General features: G+C 43.9%; 2 protein-coding genes and 1 long non-coding RNA gene across 7 annotated transcripts in view; 2 read left to right on the top strand and 1 right to left on the bottom strand.

The window, feature by feature from the left end:
* LOC309550452 (uncharacterized protein) overlaps positions 1-10,053 on the top strand; it is a gene marked incomplete at its 5' end in the record, with an annotated part of 141,680 nt that extends 131,627 nt beyond the window's left edge. Inside the window, 2 exons of the mRNA XM_082250828.1 lie at positions 2,199-2,305; positions 9,462-10,053. Of these exons, the coding sequence (XP_082106954.1) occupies positions 2,199-2,305; positions 9,462-9,563 (209 nt within the window). The 3' untranslated portion in view covers positions 9,564-10,053. The remainder of the gene's footprint in view (positions 1-2,198; positions 2,306-9,461) is intronic.
* A 210-nt stretch (positions 10,054-10,263) lies between these two features.
* LOC309544341 lies at positions 10,264-10,584 on the top strand. Its single transcript, XR_014224848.1, has 2 exons — positions 10,264-10,354; positions 10,471-10,584. It is a non-coding gene; the product is annotated as an uncharacterized lncRNA (long non-coding RNA).
* Positions 10,585-17,503: 6,919 nt separating this feature from the next.
* The window catches only part of LOC309567674 (NACHT, LRR and PYD domains-containing protein 3-like), a 97,313-nt gene continuing 94,902 nt past the window's right edge, over positions 17,504-19,914 (bottom strand). For all 5 annotated transcript variants that reach the window (XM_082273110.1, XM_082273109.1, XM_082273107.1 and 2 more), the window contains one exon: positions 17,504-17,718. In XM_082273110.1, coding sequence (XP_082129236.1) covers positions 17,634-17,718 — 85 coding nt within the window. In that variant the 3' untranslated portion in view covers positions 17,504-17,633. The remainder of the gene's footprint in view (positions 17,719-19,914) is intronic.

Below are 19,914 nucleotides of genomic sequence, written 5' to 3' on the forward strand. Positions count from 1 at the left end.
ATTGTAATATTATTATCAAAACATTAAGTGAAAAATTTCCCAAAAAAAAATAAATAAAAAAAAAGTTATCGTGGAAGAAAAAACTTGTGAGAAAAAAAAAAAATTAAATGAGTGCCTCGTTATGTAGTTATTGTCAGTCCTTTTAGGGGGAAAATTTCCCAAAATTGACATGAAGAAAGAAAGAAAAAAAAAAGGGGGGGTGAGGGGGTCTCTCATTGTGATATTATTATCAAAACATTAAGTGAAAAATTTCCCAAAAAATCAAAAAATTTATCGTGGAAGAAAAAACGTGAGGAAAAAAATAAAATAAAATAAATGAGTGCCTCATTAGGTAGTTATTGTCAGTCCTTTTATGGGGAAAATTTCCCAAAATTGACATGAAGAAAGACAGAAAAATAAAACAAAGGGGTGAGGGGGTCTCTCATTGTGATATTATTATCAAAACATTAAGTGAAAAATTTCCCCAAAAAATAAATAAATAAAAAAAAATTAAAAAAAAGTTATTGTGGAAGAAAAAACTTGTGAGAAAAAAAAAAAAAATTAAATGAGTGCCTCGTTATGTAGTTATTGTCAGTCCTTTTAGGGGGGAAGTTTCCCAAAATTGACGTGAAAAAAGAAAAGTAAAAAAAAAAAGGGGGGGGGGGTTTTCAAAGATATAGATGATAATAATAGGAACCTACAAATTTAAGGAACAGATTTTTTTAGAAAATGTAACAAATCTGATACACCGTATACTGCCAAAAATAACATTCGGATAAGAAACATTTAAACTAAACAAGTAAAACCATTATATACGGACCATGAAATTCCATCGTCCACTGGTGAACATCCATACATAGCCCATGGCAAACAAGTAACCCTTACGTGATCCTGACTTTGGACTTGATAAAACACAGTGGACCAACACCAGCAGATGACACGGCTCCCCAAATCTTCACTGTGGAAAATGTTGCATTTCCTTTGGAAATCCAAAGATCCCAGAGTCTGGAGGAGGAGTGGAGAGGCACAGAATCCAAGTTCCATGAGGTCCAGTGTGAAGTTTCCACAGTCAGGGATGATATAGGGAGCCATGTCATCTGCTGGTGTTGGTCCACTGTGTTTTATCAAGTCCAAAGTCAGTGCAGCCCTCTAGCAGGACATTCTAGAGCACTTCATGCTTCCCTCTGCTGACCAGCTTTATAGAGATACTGATTTCATTTTCCAGCAATTTCCAGGAATCATAGAAATTTTTAAAACATGACATGTTGGGTATCAATTTACTCGGCGTAACATCATGTTGTACATTATAGAAAAAATTGGGCTAACATTTCATGTTTTCTTATTTTTTAAATAAAAAAAAAGTGTTTTTTTTTGCCCCCCCCCCAAAAAAAAACTGCGTTTGTAAGACCGTTGCTCAAATACGGTGCGACATAAAGTATTGCAACGATCTCCATTTTATTCTCTAGGGTCAAAAAATGATATAATGTTTGGGGGTTCTAAGTAATTTTCTAGCAAAATTTAAAAAAAAAAAACGGATTTTAACTTGTAAACAACAAGTGTCAGAAATAGGCCCGGTCCTTAAGTGGTTAGATCAGGGGTAAAAAAAAATTGACCTTTGAAGGCCGTTGGGCAGAAGTGATGTTTGACGTTACTCCGGTCCTCCAGGGGCATAGAGTGGAGCGGGGACCATCTTGCCCTCACTCAACTTCCTGCCCATCAGGAGAGGGGATCGGATAGTTTTCCCTGCTACCAACGGCTCCGGTAAATGGGGAAAACTACCGGGAAGCGGTAGGAGGGGGGTGGGCACCTCTCCGGCCGCCCATAAAAGTGATCCCGTGGCGAATCTGCCGCTGGGACCACTTTTATGTTAAAGCGGACTGCCAGCCGTGAAGAGAAATACCGGAGTTATGACAGCAGATACATATTTAACATCAAAGTAGTGAGGTAAATACACGGGGGGGGGGGGGGGGTGATCCGGAAGTGGCTAAGTGACTGCTTTGGCCAAATAAACCCATGCCACACAGTTTGTGTTTTACTGGGAAGATTCGGGTGAAAGAAAGAGTAATTGATGAATCCATTAATCATGTACCCAACTTCTCCAAACAGAACCCTTACCAGCTGTTTTATCTAAGCCATTTATTTATGTTTTATTTCTCCTTATTTTTATGTTTTTATGCCGTTGTCTATGTTGAGTCCTTTTTTCTCCAGTGTGTTGTCAGGGTCATCCCTGGGAATCATCATCGGTTTCCTGGTGCTGATACTTCTGGCTCTGGTGGGTCTTACTGTGGTCCAGTCCACTCCATGGATGAAGCAGAAACTCCTCAGAGTACGTATCTGACAATATCCAGTATACAGTGGGTACGGAAAGTATTCAGACCCCCTTAAATTTTTCACTCTTTGTTATATTGCAGCCATTTGCTAAAATCATTTAAGTTCATTCTTCTTCCTCATGAATGTACACATAGTACCCCATACTGACAGAAAAACACAGAATTGTTGACATTGTTGCAGATTTATTAAAAAAGAAAAACTGAAATATCACATGGTCCTAAGTATTCAGACCCTTTGCTCAGTATTTAGTAGAAGCCCCCTTTTGATCTAATACAGCCAGGAGTCTTTTTGGGAAAGATGCAACAAGTCTTTCACACCTGGATTTGGGGATCCTCTGCCATTCCTCCTTGCAGATCCTCTCCAGTTCTGTCAGGTTGGATGGTAAACGTTGGTGGACAGCCATTTTTAGGTCTCTCCAGAGATGCTCAATTGGGTTTAAGTCAGGGCTCTGGCTGGGCCATTCAAGAACAGTCACGGAGTTGTTGTGAAGCCACTCCTTCGTTATTTTAGCTGTGTGCTTAGGGTCATTGTCTTGTTGGAAGGTAAACCTTCGGCCCAGTCTGAGGTCCAGAGCACTCTGGAGAAGGTTTTTGTCCAGGATATCCCTGTACTTGGCCGCATTCATCTTTCCCTTGATTGCAACCAGTCGTCCTGTCCCTGCAGCTGAAAAACACCCCCACAGCATGATGCTGCCACCACCATGCTTCACTGTTGGGACTGTATTGCACAGGTGATGAGCAGTGCCTGGTTTTCTCCACACATACCGCTTAGAATTAAGGCCAAAAAGTTCTATTTTGGTCTCATCAGACCAGAGAATCTTATTTCTCACCATCTTGGAGTCCTTCAGGTGTTTTTTAGCAAACTCCATGCGGGCTTTCATGTGTCTTACACTGAGGAGAGGCTTCCGTCGGGCCACTCTGCCATAAAGCCCCGACTGGTGGAGGGCTGCAGTGATGGTTGACTTTCTACAACTTTCTCCCATCTCCTGACTGCATCTCTGGAGCTCAGCCACAGTGATCTTTGGGTTCTTCTTTACCTCTCTCACCAAGGCTCTTCTCCCCCGATAGCTCAGTTTGGCCGGACGGCCAGCTCTAGGAAGGGTTCTGGTCGTCCCAAACGTCTTCCATTTGAGGATTATGGAGGCCACTGTGCTCTTAGGAACCTTAAGTGCAGCAGAAATCTTTTTGTAACCTTGGCCAGATCTGTGCCTTGCCACAATTCTGTCTCTGAGCTCTTCAGGCAGTTCCTTTGACCTCATGATTCTCATTTGCTCTGACATGCATTGTGATCTGGAAGGTCTTATATAGACAGGTGTGTGGCTTTCTTAATCAAGTCCAATCAGTATAATCAAACACAGCTGGACTCAAATGAAGGTGTAGAACCATCTCAAGGATGATCAGAAGAAATGGAAAGCACCTGAGTTAAATATATGAGTGTCACAGCAAAGGGTCTGAATACTTAGGACCATGTGATATTTCAGTTTTTCTTTTTTAATAAATCTGCAACAATGTCAACAATTCTGTGTTTTTCTGTCAGTATGGGGTGCTATGTGTACATTCATGAGGAAGAAGAATGAACTTAAATGATTTTAGCAAATGGCTGCAATATAACAAAGAGTGAAAAATTTAAGGGGGTCTGAATACTTTCCGTGCCCACTGTATACTATATGTAGGTATACTGTATGAGATTGAGCACCTCATTCACCCATTGTGGTTTTAAGGTGGGGTGCTGACCTCTCAGGGTTATTAAGGTGGGGTGCTGACCTCTCAGGGTTATTAAGGTGGGGTGCTGACCTCTCAGGGTTATTAAGGTGGGGTGCTGACCTCTCAGGGTTATTAAGGTGGCGTGCTGACCTCTCAGGGTTATTAAGGCGGGGTGCTGACCTCTCAGGGTTATTAAGGCGGGGTTCTGACCTCTCAGGGTTATTAAGGCGGGGTGCTGATCTCTCAGGGTTATTAAGGTGGGGTGCTGACCTCTCAGGGTTATTAAGGTGGGGTGCTGACCTCTCAGGGTTATTAAGGTGGGGTGCTGACCTCTCAGGGTTATTAAGGTGGCGTGCTGACCTCTCAGGGTTATTAAGGCGGGTTGCTGACCTCTCAGGGTTATTAAGGCGGGGTGCTGACCTCTCAGGGTTATTAAGGTGGCGTGCTGACCTCTCAGGGTTATTAAGGTGGGGTGCTGACCTCTCAGGGTTATTAAGGTGGGGTGCTGACCTCTCAGGGTTATTAAGGTGGGGTGCTGACCTCTCAGGGTTATTAAGGCGGGGTGCTGACCTCTCAGGGTTATTAAGGCGGGGTGCTGACCTCTCAGGATTATTAAGGCTGGGTGCTGACCTCTCAGGGTTATTAAGGTGGGGTGCTGACCTCTCAGGATTATTAAGGTGGGGTGCTGACCTCTCAGGGTTATTAAGGTGGGGTGCTGACCTCTCAGGGTTATTAAGGTGGTGTGCTGACCTCTCAGGGTTATTAAGGTGGGGTGCTGACCTCTCAGGGTTATTAAGGTTGGGTGCTGACCTCTCAGGATTATTAAGGTGGGGTGCTGACCTCTCAGGGTTATTAAGGTGGGGTGCTGACCTCTCAGGGTTATTACTCTCTCTGTCTATTGTGTATGTAGAGTGCAGGCTTTAGTTATAGGAGGGAGGGTTCTCCATCACGTGTCACATGTGGTATTTTGAGTTGGCTAGGAGGCTCTTATTGAGTGGAGTAGACTTAGTGGGGAGGGTTGTTTGAGGGATCTATGGTATCTCATGCTCAGGGGAGGACTAGCTCTGCTGCCCCGTAAAAAGGCTGCAATGCTTCGGCCACAGACATGCCTAAAGGATTACTGGTGAAGAGAAGTAAAAAGTCCCCACTGCTGACCTACTGGTACTTATATAAACAATATAAAAAGTGAACGTGCAAAAAAACTATACATAAATATATATTGCACACCGTCCGACAAATAAACGATGAATCCAAGTCTAAAAAAGAATCAATATAGATATAAAATATTCAGAAAAAAGAAAAACGTATCCAAATGCAATGTGCAATGGTGATAAATAGCCAGCAAAAAAAGTCTATTAATCTGTGAATGCTGTGATCCAAAGAATAGTGACGAAGGTGCTCTTTCCCCACACAAATATTTACAAAAATGTGAGGGGTGTACTAACTTTTGTGAGATACTGTATATTTTAAAGCTGTTACTGTGTGTTAAAATGTCTTCAAAAAGACTTCAGCATCTAATGGTGCCCAAAAAAACAAAAAATCCTGAACACGTCTAGCACTATTTTTACCGATCTTCAATAATTACACATGAGTGTTCGGAAGAGGGGGGAAGGGCGGGACTTTATATGAGGCGCACGGTGGGACTGGCCGTGCGTCTCCATCCCTAAATCCAATAGCAAAAAAGAGAAGGTCGGGACTTTATATGAGAGACATGGCAGTGGCAAGGCTTGCGTGGTTGAAAAATCACATGTAATAATATTGTAAAGAATACAAACATAGTATACATGATAAGACATGATGCATAGTATGGGAAAAAACTAAAATGACAAAAAAGAGAGATAAATTCCCAAGACAGCTTCAGACAAACCAACATAACAATGGATAATCACAATGAGAAGTAGGGTAAAGTACAATCATAACATCCATAGACTGACGCGTTTCATGGACTACATATGCCACTTCTTCAAGAGTCGATGTATGATCCATATCTATAACAAAAAATGCGTATAAGAACATTGCATGAAATGGTGGTTGGCAGAAGCTGGAAGGGGAAGGAAGAGGGAGGATAGTCCCCCCAGTTCCAAAAACGTACATGGTAATCCTGGCGCAAACTGGTATGGAGGCTAAGGCATGAACCCAGGTGCCTCCCATGGGAGCTGAGGGCGCATGAGGTCAGTGGCATAGGTAGGAAACGCCACACACAAGAACAAATAGGTTGAAGAGATTGCCGTGATGTTGGTAGTAATATGTATCTATATCAAATAAGTAGTAATAAGTAATTAAACTTTAATATATATATGTACTAAATCAAATGAGTAGCAGTAAACAATAAATATGTCTGTATATATGTACTTTAGTATAACTTGTATGCTATGGATGAAAAAGAAGAATTAAATGTAAAAATAAAAATTGACAATGAAATGGTAGATACCAAGTATCTATAGTAGATGAATAAAAATATATGTGTACTTGTGGAGGAATAACAAATAACTTGCATAGTGTGGATGAATGTGATAAAATAATAGGTGAACGTGACTGTGAAATGATTGGAGAGAAAGATAAGAAAATGAGAAAGTGAGATGGGGGAATAGAACACTAAATCCCAGATGTGAGAAATATATGAGTAAGTGAAATGAAATCATGAGAAACCAATAAGAATTAGGTGCCCAGGTATAGAAAAAGAGGTGGAATGGTATACACCCATTGAAAACTGTGCCCAGGGAAAAAACAGATGGAATGGATATAGTGAAAAAGAATGTACAGTGGCCAAAAATAGAAAGGCGATATAAAAAGGTGGGTACCAGGTAGGAAATAGTAGGAAGTGTGCAAGGTTTCCGCCAAAAGCCGTCGGTCCTGTAGCGTCCAGCGTCACGTATAGTGCATCTGTGGGGGAAACCGCGGGAATGGCCAGAGAAACCAAACCGCCCGGCAGGCTCCCTCTTAAGCACTGTAGATGGATGTCAGCTGACGACGTGTGGGCGTCACATGACGCCACACGTCGGCGCCGGACGTGACGCCGGTGTGCGGTGGCCCCGTCCACCCAATCCTCCGCTCGGAGAGGGGAGAAAAGGGTAGGGCATACAGCGCACATCGCAGCTTCAGGGAAGGACAGCGGGATACAGCCTGACCAGCCAGCCAGCAACGCCAGTGTCCATGCCAGATGACCAAGGCAACATACTAATATAAAAACACAAATGAATGAACAAATAATGTATCAAACATGTATCCGATTGTTGCAAAAATAGTATGTATCAACCTGTGCATGTAGTTGAAATATACAGAACCCCCAACTGATCCGGAGGGAATCTGTCATTGACACAGTATGTGATGCTAAGGGGTATAAGCCATCTCTACCGGTCAATATACAAAAAGTAAACATATAAAAAGACCTGTCACAACAGTCATGTCTCTCCATCCCTTAATTCGATTCGGAAGAGGGGGGAAGGGCGGGACTTTATATGAAGCGCACGGTGGGACTGGCCGTGCGTCTCCATCCCTAAATTCAATAGCAAAAAAGAGAATCTTCAGCTACCAAACAGCTACATTCACCAATGCTCGAAGTCCATTTAATTACAGTAAATTCCCCAAAACATTCAGCTCACTTCTGTCTGGATGTTCAGAAATAATTGGTGCCAGTCATTCAATGGATTTTAACATTTTTTGCACAGGGCACTATGGGAAGAGGGGTGGGGTATGGAACAGGGTCATCCCTAAGTACAATGAATCTCATACTCTACACTTGCCCATAATACCCAGCCCGTGCTCAAATGGGGAGGCTTCCAGGAAGGATGACATATCCCTGCTCTTTCCCTACTCGTCAGGATCCTCTCCTGTCCCTGATAGACGGGATGTCTAACGTATAAAGTGTAGCGCCAGATAAATATATAGGTGCACAAATAAATATATATAACATAAAGATATAAACATATACAAAAATTATAAATGTGAACAAAAACACACTTTCTGGAACATTAGTGCTGTTCTTGTGCAAATCATAAATGTGCAAAATCCAGTGACTGAAAAAAGTCCATCAAATAAGTTCCATATTCCAATTAATATGATAACACCTCAGTGACTGTGTCAGGAATCCCTTCACCAACTAAAGTGGCTTCTCATCTCATACATAGACCCAAGAATCACCCTGGGTCTACAACAGGTATTACCCTCACTAGGGGGTTAGGATCATGTTAGTCCACAGGCAAGGGGGTCTCGGATTCCTCCTTCAATCTTGGATGACACAGTGCATATAGCGAACAAAGAAAGGAGATCTAGTGCTCTCTGTTTTAACTGATAAGGTAATTTTATTGGCAGATGACCGCACTTACATTAAGCAGCACTCGGCAGTGCATGCATATAAAACCATTTCTCATACAATCTTCAGCTACCAAACAGCTACATTCACCAATGCTCGAAGTCCATTTAATCGATCGGCATGCAGGCTCCGCACCCTAGACGCGTTACGTCAGGGCTCTCACAGCTTCGACTTCCTCGGTAGGGGTCTTTTGGGCACATTTTGCTCTGATAGACGGGTTACCTGTCCCCACACGGACCACATGTGAAATGCGCACCATGCTTGGGTCGTAAGTTCTGCATGAACCAAGATGGCAGTCAGAGTCGCATGGGGTGCCAGAATACAATCAGATAGCTCCCCACAGTGACCCAGGAGACCATAGAGAAATCATGTTCCCCCTGACTTCCTCTCCCTCTGCAATGCCGCTGCGGTTGAATGCCACCTGCAGTGGAGAAAGTATACTTCACCTGCCTACATCTTGGCTACCTTCAAAATCAGACTGTGTTGACTGCACTCTTTCAGAGCTTTGGTTCCCTGACTTTTGACTTTTTTATCTTTCAAGACAGGCATATATAGGAAGATCCCTGTATCTACTGTCCCACTCCAATCCATTTACTCATTACATGTCCATACTGTATGGATAAAGTTGCAGCTTATGCTCTTTATATCCAGCAGAAAACATCTTCAGGAGATCCCTCCTAGGAGGGGAAAACCCCCGCTTCCTTCTATTGCTGTACACAATGCCTAGGAGATACTGACTTCCCAGGTTGGCACCCTCACATGGCAAAAGCCCTGAAGGGGAAATCCAGAACAGCAAATGTCTCAGATTTGTATTAGTTCTTCCAGCATGCATAAGCCCGGTTTCCCAGACCTGCTGATTGGCCAGGATTCAAAACACCCTTAACTCAGAGTTTTACCTTTGTAGCCCATCCTGCTGCAGCAAGTTAAAAAAAATGTGGCAGAGAAAATACACTGTACGATTAGAGAAACACTACTGATACAGTTAGACTGAACTACAGCCCACTGCTGACTACAGAATTAAAAAATGAAGCAAGGAATACAATAAAAAATACTACTTCCATACACAAATATTCCCAATCCATACATTGTCAGTATAATTTTTCATCATTAACATTTTCTCTTTTTGTATATTGTAGGGTAAGAGGAAAAGAGGAGAAGTAGAAAATAATGTCTGTGTAGAAGACACAAATTATCAGGAAACATGTGAGAACCAGACAGGAGCTGAGGATAAAATATAGAATTGAACTATTTCCATGCATTCGATGGGTGAAAGTACTACACATGACCGCTCCCTGCTGGACGTCATTGGAAGAGACAACACTGAAGGTCGTATCTGTGAAGACCAATGTCATCTACTGGGGATCTTTACCAAATCGGATCTGAAGATTTTGGGATCCCCCCTCTATAACGAAATGTAATTCCTCGTGTGTATGTGACACTGCTGGGCCGATCAGTAACTGAGTGGGTAGTGCCCTTGCCTTGCATTGCTGAGGTCTCCTCCAAGGACTGTGCCCAAATTTTATTAAAATACAGGACATGCCGAATTTGTGTGAATGTGAATAGTTCAAAGGCATTTCCTGTGTCATGCAGGTTTATGCATCATGAAAAATCCATCACTTTTCTTAATTAATGCAATTTATATTTTAAAATACAATATAGCATTTATAATATAGAAATAGTATACTAATAAAAAATTATATAAAGAAAACACAAATTACTGCATATACATAAGTGTGGAAGACACCATCAGTGTAAAATCATATGACCGGTTATGTTTATCCTGAATTACGTGGCCCTGGATTCTTTGTAGGATTGTAGAGAGGACATACAGTAGTAGAGGTAAGTGGCTTTGGTATGGGTGGCTTAGAAAAGACACTAAACATGCAATCCTATATCTCTTGGATCAGCATCTAAAGTGTTAAAAAGTGTCTAAAGTGTCAAAGTGTCAGCAGCAGGTGGTAAGAAAATGACAGATGCTGTCCAATGACCAACCAAGGACCAGCTCTAGCAATGTCCAATGACTAGCAATGTCCCATGATCAGCCATAGCAATGCCCAATGACTACCAATGGCCAATGACCAATGACCAGCTCTAGCAAAGTCCAATGACCAGCTCTAGAAATGGCCAATGACCAGCTCTAGCAAGGGCCAATGACCAGCTCTAGAAATGGCCAATGACCAGCTCTAGCAAAGTCCAGAGACCAGCTCTAGCAAAGTCCAATAACCAGCTCTAGCAATGGCCAATAACCAGCTCTAGCAATGGCCAATGACCAGCCCAGCTCTGGAAAAGTCCAATGACCAGCTATAGCAATGGCCAACTACCAGCTTTAGCAATGTCCAGTGATCAGCTCTAGCAATGGCAAATGACCAGTTCTATCAATGTCCCATGACCAGCTCTGGCAAAGCCTTACGACCAGCTCTAGCAGTGTCCAGTGATCAGCTCTAGCAGTGTCCCATGACCAGTTCTAGCAGTGTCCCATGACCAGCTCTAGCAGTGTCCAGTGATCAGCTCTAGCAGTGTCCCATGACCAGTTCTAGCAGTGTCCCATGACCAGCTCTAGCAGTGTCCCATGACCAGCTCTAGCAAAGTCCAATGACCAGCTCTAGCAGTGTCCAGTGATCAGCTCTAGCAGTGTCCCATGACCAGTTCTAGCAGTGTCCCATGACCAGCTCTAGCAGTGTCCCATGACCAGCTCTAGCAAAGTCCAATGACCAGCTCTAGCAATGTCCAGTGAGCAGCTCTAGCAATGTCCCATGACCAGCAAAATAAAAGGGAAAAGTGTAGTACTCACTATGAGGGAACCACAGAAAGTTCTAAAGTAACAATCTTCATACATGGGACCCTACTTGGCTTATTTTGTAAATTCATTTTTTACAGAAGTTGATCAGCAAGGATGCAGGTTGCACTGTGATCTTCTGATTGTCACAAGAGGAAGCACCTACAAATCTGTGTAGGATCATGACCATATGACACAGTAGACAACCATATTACCAGCAACTAGGGATGAGCTTCAGGTTAAGTTCAAGCATCAGGTTGAGGTGAACCCAGCTTGTTCGCCATTTGAGGACTCGCCAAACAAATACATTTTACCACTGTGACATAAATGTAAGGGTAGGGTAGCTTTGCATTAGCGGGATATGAAGTGATCCGTAGAAATAGTATAATTGTAGATGTAGTGTCATTGTGGGTTATTAAGAATTGTAGTATTTAGTATCAGTAAGACACACATGTCCTGTTATTAGCATCTGAAAGAGACAGGACCATTCTCTAGGATAGAGTTGACACCTACATGCCAATAAAGTCTCCCATACAAATGGACAGGAATTGTCACCTTCTGGAGCTTCAAAGAGGACTGCTGGTCACCTTGGCTGCGGAGATCCGCAGGGGGGCAGTAAGAGACTCCAAATGGTCTGCAAGCTGTGATTGGTATCATCAGATCAAAGGAATGCATTTTATCTCTCATAAAAGCTAAAATATTAGTGGCAGAGAGATGAAAATAATTCCTTTTTATGGCTCACGTGTTGGGCTACAAGTTCTTGTAAATCTGTGTCTGTAGTGTGTGTGGAATCCTAGAGAATTGCACAAAACCGTTATATGGCGCCTGATTGCGGCAGGCAATTCCTATCCCTGACTCAGCGGTCAGCGCTGTTCTGGGCCAATTCGACTGTGGTCAGTTCAGAACACAAAACATCGTGTGGGTTGAGATGGGGACACCCCCTGGGGTTGATTGGTCAAGGGCTAATGTCCAGCCCACATTCATATTCCAATAAATTGGGAAACCCCAGATTTGCACATTGTTCTTCCATGAAGCCAGTTCTGAACTGGGGAGTCCCCACACGGTTTCCGGTATGCTTCTACCAAGGGATAAGCTTTGGTAAAGTTTATTTCTGTTTTTATTCCTTTTTATTTTCATAGCAAATTGCCAATTGTGTGTCTTTTTATCTTTTTGTGTATTTTTTGTAACTCCTTTTGTTTTGTATATATTTCTTATGCACTGCCCACTTTAGGGATATTAAATTATAAAATGAATAAGTGACTTCTGTGTACTAAGCTAGGACTCGTATCTCTGAAGAGATTGTTGCATTTTAGTGCCTAATTGCTTGGTCTAAGCTACCTGCCAATCTGTATGCAATTGCACTGCGTGTTGACAGATTGCATGCAGATTGTAAACTAGACAGAGATCTGTGTGTGTGTGTGGTGGCCCAGCAGACTAGTCTGCAGACAAACTGTTGGGTGGTGGCAGGCTATAGTTTGTGGTGTGTGGGTGTGTGGACAGTGGGAAGAGTGATTAACACCGAGGTTCTAGCTTGTAGGATAGTTGGAGGAATCCTTGTAGTGTGTGATAATTGCTAGACTGCTCCCCAACCCTTACAGTGCACCAGATTGTATGTAAGATTTTTATCTGCCTGTGTGTGGTCAGCCAGCTGGATTGGAGTGGAGTGTCCCTCTAGTGGTGACCAAAGGCAGTGCGGGCTGTCAAAGTGTCACAGCCAGTCTTATTACTCAGTAGGAGTTTCCCTTATTCCCTTATACTCCCCAGTCACAAAACCACGTCTCGGTTAGCTAGTCGCCGTGGGCTTGGTCAATCGTGACAACCACCATAGCAACCAATTACCAATAATGCACTTCCTGGCCTTTGAATTTTGGTCAGGTGTCTTAGAAGGCCTATCGAGAGGGAGTATCCATAAGCCAGTTTCTTCCCTAAAAAAGGTTGGGTTCCAGTGTTGCCAACCACCCATGTTTCTATGGGCAGCCCGTACTTTTTCCCCTGCCTGTAAATGCCCGTAACAGGAAAAAAGTGCCCGTAAAAAATGGCTGTGACTGCTTGGCTCAGAACTCCTCATGTGCAGTTCTGGAGGCAGCTGAGAGTCCAAGAATTTAACTGGAGTGCCTGTGTGTTCGGCGCAGGCGGGTCTGGCAAAAGCGTAGCGGGTGCCTGAGCAAGTGTGATGTCATCATCATTGTGCGTTTCATGCCACCACCTCCAGCCAGCCGCTAAAAAAAAAGTGTGACTAAAAAAAGAGTGTGGCCTCATGTGGGTGAGACGGAGCAGATCTGACCGGACTCAGGAGCTCAGCAAGGCAAGTTGTGACCAAACAGTGGCAGACCGGCAGTGCTTTTCTGGACTGTCTGTCCCTAAACCAGGGCTGGGGGGAAGGTTGGGGCCTGCCTGGAGAAAAAGTAAATTTCATATTGTGCCCAGGGGGCCCCAGGCACCATATCATGCCTTTCCTGAGCCAGGAAAAGGGGGGAGGGGGTCAGAAGTCTGTTTGCTGGGCACTGCAGGCTGTCTTAGGGGCTCTCTTGGCTCTTGCTATGGGGGCAAATGCAAAGCGGTTTCTATCTCGCTGCCCAAAACTGATGGGTTATGATAACCTGCCCTTACTATATCATAAGAAAACATAAGAAAAGTTTTTTTTACCTTAATATATACGTTTAAATGCATTGCTAATTACAGTATCTCACAAAAGTGAGTACACCCCTCAAATTTTTGTAAATATTTTATTCTATCTTTTCATGTGACAACACTGAAGAAATGACACTTTGCTACAATGTAAAGTAGTGAGTGTACAGCTTGTATAACAGTGTAAATTTGCTGTTCCCTCAAAATAACTCAACACACAGCCATTAATGTCTAAACTGCTGGCAACAAAAATGAGTACACCCCTAAATGGAAATGTCCAAATTGGGCCCAAAGTGTGAATATTTTGTGTGGCCACCATTATTTTCCAGCACTGCCTTAACCCTCTTGGGCATGGAGTTCACCAGAGCTTCACAGGTTGCCACTGGAGTCCTCTTCCACTCCTCCATGATGACATCACAGAGCTGGTGGATGTTAGAGACCTTGCACTCTTCCACCTTCCATTTGAAGATGCCCCACAGATGCTCAATAGGGTTTAGGTCTGGAGACATGCTTGGCCAGCCAGTCCATCACCTTTACCCTCAGCTTCTTTAGGAAGGCAGTGGTCATCTTGGAGGTGTGTTTGGGCCACAGGGTAGTATTCCAACATGATAATGACCCCAATCTCCGAAGGGAGGGGATCATGCTCTGCTTCAGTATGTCACAGTACATGTTGGCATTCATGGTTCCCTCAATGAACTGTAGCTCCCCAGTGCTGGCAGCACTCATGCAGCCCCAGACCATGACACTCCCACCACCATGCTTGACTGTAGGCAAGACACACTTGTCTTTGTACTCCTCACCTGGTTTACGCCACACCCTTGACACCATCTGAACCAAACAAGTTTATCTTGGTCTCATCAGACCACAGGACATGGTTCCAGTAATCCATGTCCTTACATAGTTAGTCAGGTTGAAAAAAGACACAAGTCCATCTGGTTCAACCAACAAAAAAAAAAAAACAGTATTAAAAACCCAACCATGCAATCCCATATACACAATCCTATACCCGCAGTTGATCCAGAGGAAGTCAAATAGTCAAAAGAACAACTTCTCCTGCACTTGGGAGTGGACACGCTTGGGAAGGATAGGCCAGAACTTCAACTATACAGGATATGCCTCATCTTGCTGCCTCAGAAAGACTGGGGAAGCCCGGTAATCTGGAACCACAAAAGACAAAGAAGGGGCGCACTGACCTAGTGCATTATCCCAAAAAACTTTAATTACATGTAAAATAAGGTAAGTATTATACTCACAATGTTACAGTTGTATAAAAGCTCATCTCATAGTGCAACATCAGAAATCCTTGCAGAAGTACGAATGTGGCAATTAGTCCATTGTCCAAGAATAAACAAACAAGGAGATGAAAATCCCATTGGCTGACGTGCTTCGAGGATGATCCTCTTCCTCAGAGCCAAAAGAGGAAGTGCTACATACACACATAGCACTGCGCAAAAGTCTTAAACTATTAACACTTCTATTTCTGAAAGCATTTTTATTTTTATCAATTAACAAAAAGGAGAGAAAATGAACAGAAGAGAAGTCCAAATCCAATCAATATTTGGTGTGACCCCCCTTTGCAGGGCCGGTGCAAGGATTTTTGACACCCTAAGCGAAACCTCATTTTGCCCCATTGGCGCCACCCCCGACTCCCACCTCCTTTGCCCTGCCCATGTATTTCCCTACCTTTTTAATGACTGCTACCAAGGGGGGGGGGAGAAGGAGGGGGGAAGTGGAAGGAAGGGGGAAGGAGGAGAGGAGGGGGAAGAAGGAGGAGGGGGAAGAAGGAGGAGGGGGAGGAGGAGGGTGTCCCCCCCCCCCGGAAAACCAGTAGACCAGTTTTACATGTATATGTATATGAAAACCAGTATATTTAAAATAAGAAAGAAGCAAGGCATGAAGAAAAGGAGGCATAGTATGATGAAGGAAGTCAAGCAAGGCATGAAGAAGGAGGCTCAGGCATCATGTCATGCTTCTTTCTTCATCATGCCTTGTCTCCTTCATGCCATGCCTCCTTCTTCATGCCTTGTCTCCTTCATGCCATGCCACATGGCATGAAGAAGGAGACAAGGCATGATGAAGAAGGAGGCATGGCATGAACAGGTGGCTTGGCTACTTAGGTAGAGGTGTTGAAGGGTACAGGGTGACCCATCTTAGGTTACCTGTGTGTTCTTCATGTCTGCTGCCTACAATCACATGCTGGTCCGGTCCCATACCCACCTCTCATCAGCACATGGAAGGATTCCAGGCAGGGGACTGACATGACTGCTGCAGGTTTCAGAATGCAGTGGCGCGCTGTTCAGCCAATCGTGACACGTCATGGCTCCTCCTATCACCGGCAGAGTGCAATAGCACTGTGTGTGTGTGATAGAAGAGACGCCTTTCCTCCCTGCCCATCTCACTCCCAGCCTGGCATCTGACAAGAACAGTCAGTGGTGCCCCTGCCCTCCTCTTTCCCACCTCCACCTTCCCCCTTGCACCAGGGAGAGGGGGGTCCCAGGATTATTGTCACCCTGCGGATGATCAGCAGAACTGAGCACATCCATTGAAGAGAGGAGAGGAGGGGGGAGAAGAGAGGTGAGGGGAGAAAGACTCTGCACTGACGGCTGAAAAGTGCAGCCGAGATATCGGGCTGCGCTTGCGGGTGTCAGCAAGCCGCCCGCAGGCATTATGCGGGAGGCTCTCGCACTTCACAGGAGACTTGAGATGCCTGGAAACCGGCGGCAGGGCGCCCCTAGGCAGCAGTGCGCCCTAGGCGACTGCCTTATTCACCTTACTGGTAGCGCCGGCCCTGCCCCTTTGCCTTCCTTGGGTAGACTTGTACACAGTTTTTGAAGGAACTTGGCAGGTAGGTTGTTCTATGTACATCTTGGACAACTAAGCACTGATCTTCTGTGGATGTCGGCTGCCTCAAATCCTTCTGTTTCCTCATGTCATCCCAGACAGACTCCATGGTGGTGAGATCAGGGCTCTGTGTGACCCAAACTATTACTTCCTTCGTTCTTATTTACACTGAAGATAGCTCTTAATGAAATTGGTTGTATGTTTGGGGGTGGTTGTCCTGCTGCAGAACAAATTTGGGGCCAATCACATGCCTCCCTATTGCTATGGCATGATGGAGAAATATCTGCCTGTATTCTCAGCATTGAGGACACCATTGATACTGGCCAAATCTGCAGCCCCACACTTGCAAGGAACCTCCACCATGCTTCATAGTTGCTTTCAGACACTTATTGTACTACTCTCCAGCCCTTCACCCAACAAACTGCGTCCTGCTACAGCCAAATATTTTAACTCATCAGCCCAGAGCACCTGCTGCCATTTTTCTGCACCCCAGTTCTTATGTTTCCCTGCATAGTTGAGTCACTTACCATGTCCTATGCACGAAAACCATAGTTTGTAGACTCTAAAACTTTCACACAGACTAACTATTGTACACCTATTTGTTTTTTTTGTTTTTTTTGTACCAAAGAAATTGTAGCAGAAAATATTTTTTACCTAAAATTCTGAGAAAAAGGCTGTTTATTTGAAAGGTCTTAAACCAGAAATTCAGGAAAACAGTTTTTTTTTTTTTCAAAAATTCAGTTTATTTAAGAAATTCTGGTCTTTTTTCCCTTATGCAGTAAATAAATAAATAAATAAATAAAACCCAGTGGTGAGTAAATACCAATAAAAGAAAGCTCTGTTTAAAAAAAAAAAAACAACATGAAATAACATTTATCTCAGTACAGCGTTGCCCGAACAAGTAGTTGCCAGTGAAAGTATGACAGCGCTGAAAATTGAAAAATTGCGTGGACAGGAAGAGGGTTTACCATTGCGGTCTTCAAGTGGTTAAAGAAAAAGTCAAATATGATACACAGAGGAAAATAAATATCCTCCACTTAGAGCCGTAGTGATGTCTTTTCTTCTATCTAGAAGTGTAAATGGTAAGTCCAGGCCGGAGGTTTCGGAGTTCTCTGATGGCTTCTTCTGATATGCCTTTGGTAGTAATGCTGGAAGCGAGGATATAAATTGTGAGTAGAAATTAGGAAAATCCTATACTATTACTGTGCTACCTCTAAACAATAATAGAGCATTGTACCAGGTTAGCCATCTATCAGTGCAGACAGTTTGAAGTTTAAGTGATTCCCCTCATTGACTAACTTAAAGTGTTACTAAACCCACACTAGTAAAATCAGTTTGTATATGCAATAAAGCATTCTTGTTATACTCAATGTGGAACCTAAGAGGTTAATCCTCTGCATTGTGTAAAAAAGCTGTTTGATCCTGTCTTCTTTAATCCTGCAGGCTCCTGGGGAGACCAAATATAGTGAATGCAGGCTCCTGGGGAGATCAGATATAGTGAATGCAGGCTCCTGGGGAGACCAGATATAGTGAATGCAGGCTCCTGGGGAGACCAGATATAGTGAATGCAGGCTCCTGGGGAGACCAGATATAGTGAATGCAGGCTCCTGGGGAGGCCAGATATAGTGACTGCAGGCTCCTGGGGAGACCAGATATAGTGAATGCAGGCTCCTGGGGAGACCAGATATAGTGAATGCAGGCTCCTGGGGAGACCAGATATAGTGAATGCAGGCTCCTGGGGAGACCAGATATAGTGACTGAAGGCTCCTGGGGAGACCAGATATAGTGACTGCAGGCTCCTTGGTTTAGTAACACTTTAAGTTAATAAAGATGCAAGACTTTGGGAGTCAAATAATATAATGCCTAAAGTATGACCCTAACTGGTCTCAAAAGCTTGCAACTTTATCCACTTCAAGACCAAGCCTATTTCTGACACTTGTTTACAAGTTAAAATCAGTATTTTTTTTGCTCAAAAATTACTTAGAACCCCCAAACATTATATATTTTTTAGCAAAGACTCTGGAGAATAAAATGGCAGTCGTTGCAATATTTTATGTCACATGGTGTCACACAGCGATCTTTCAAACGCAATTATTTTTGGAAAAAAATACACTTCACTGAATTAAAAAAAAAAGAAACAGTAAAGTTAGCCCAATTTTTTTGTATAATGTAAAAGATAATGTTACGCAGGGTAAGTAGATACATACTTGACATGTTATGCTTTAAAATTGCATGCACTCGTGGAACTCGACAAACTACGGTCCCTAAAAATCTCCATAGGTGACATTTTAAATGTTTTTAACGATTATCAGCTTAGAGTTACAGAGGAGGTCTAGTGCTAAAATTATTGCTCTCACTCTAACCATCGCAGGGATACCTCACATGTGTGGTTTGAACACCGTTTACATTTGCGGGTGCAACCTACGTATGTGTTTTCTTTGGTGCGCGAGCATGCAGGGACAGGGGCGCTTTTTTTTCTTTTTTTTTTTCCCGTTTTGGCTTCTGACTCCTGTTTTGACTACGTTTACTTTTCTGTACCAATTTTTACCAATACATTAAGACCCCGTTCACACTGGGGCGACCTGTCAGGCGACCTGGTCGCCTGACAGGTCGCCGTAGGTCGCCTGCCATAGAGAAGCTGTGGACCCGTTCTAATAGAAGCGACACAAGTCGCTCCGACTTAGAAAAAGGGTCCGGAGCTTCTTTGGGGCGACCCGGAGCGACCGTCATAGACTTCAATGTTATGAAGTCCGTGCCGGCTGCTCCGAGGTCGGGGTGCGAGCTGCGCGCCGCGACCTGTGAGGTCGCCGCGGCAAGTCGGATCGCCCCAGTGTGAACGGGGTCTAAAGGTGTTATTTTACTGCATTTTCTGTCTCAGTCTGATTTATGGTTCCTGACACTGACTGAGCACAGAGGTGTTTTACCTCAATGACAGTGGTCCCATTCAGGTGATCAGGCAGCGCTCTACTCCTCCTCCTGCCTCGCTCAGTGTGACAGGCAGCTGAGGTCACTGCCCCCCGCCGCTGTCAGCTACACACCAGCACAGCGCCACACTTCATCTTCCCGGACTGCTCTAAGTCCTCCACTCCGTTCTGTGCACACATAGCTCACAGCACAGCTGCCTTCTCCCCAGCCAATGAGAGAGGAGGAGGGGTGTGGATTAAAGCGGAGTTCCACCCTAAAATTAAACTTACCTCCATCTTCTCGCTCCGGGTCACCTGAAAAACAGATGGATAATCGCAATTTTATTTTTTTTTTACTTACCTGGTTTAGAAGAAAATATACTTACCTTACTTTCTCTTCCTCCCCTCGGTGGCCACGGCAATTCGTCACTTCCTGGCTTT

Source organism: Pelophylax lessonae (assembly GCF_965119305.1).
Source record: "Pelophylax lessonae genome assembly, chromosome: 1".
NCBI classification, from domain to species: domain Eukaryota; kingdom Metazoa; phylum Chordata; class Amphibia; order Anura; family Ranidae; genus Pelophylax; species Pelophylax lessonae.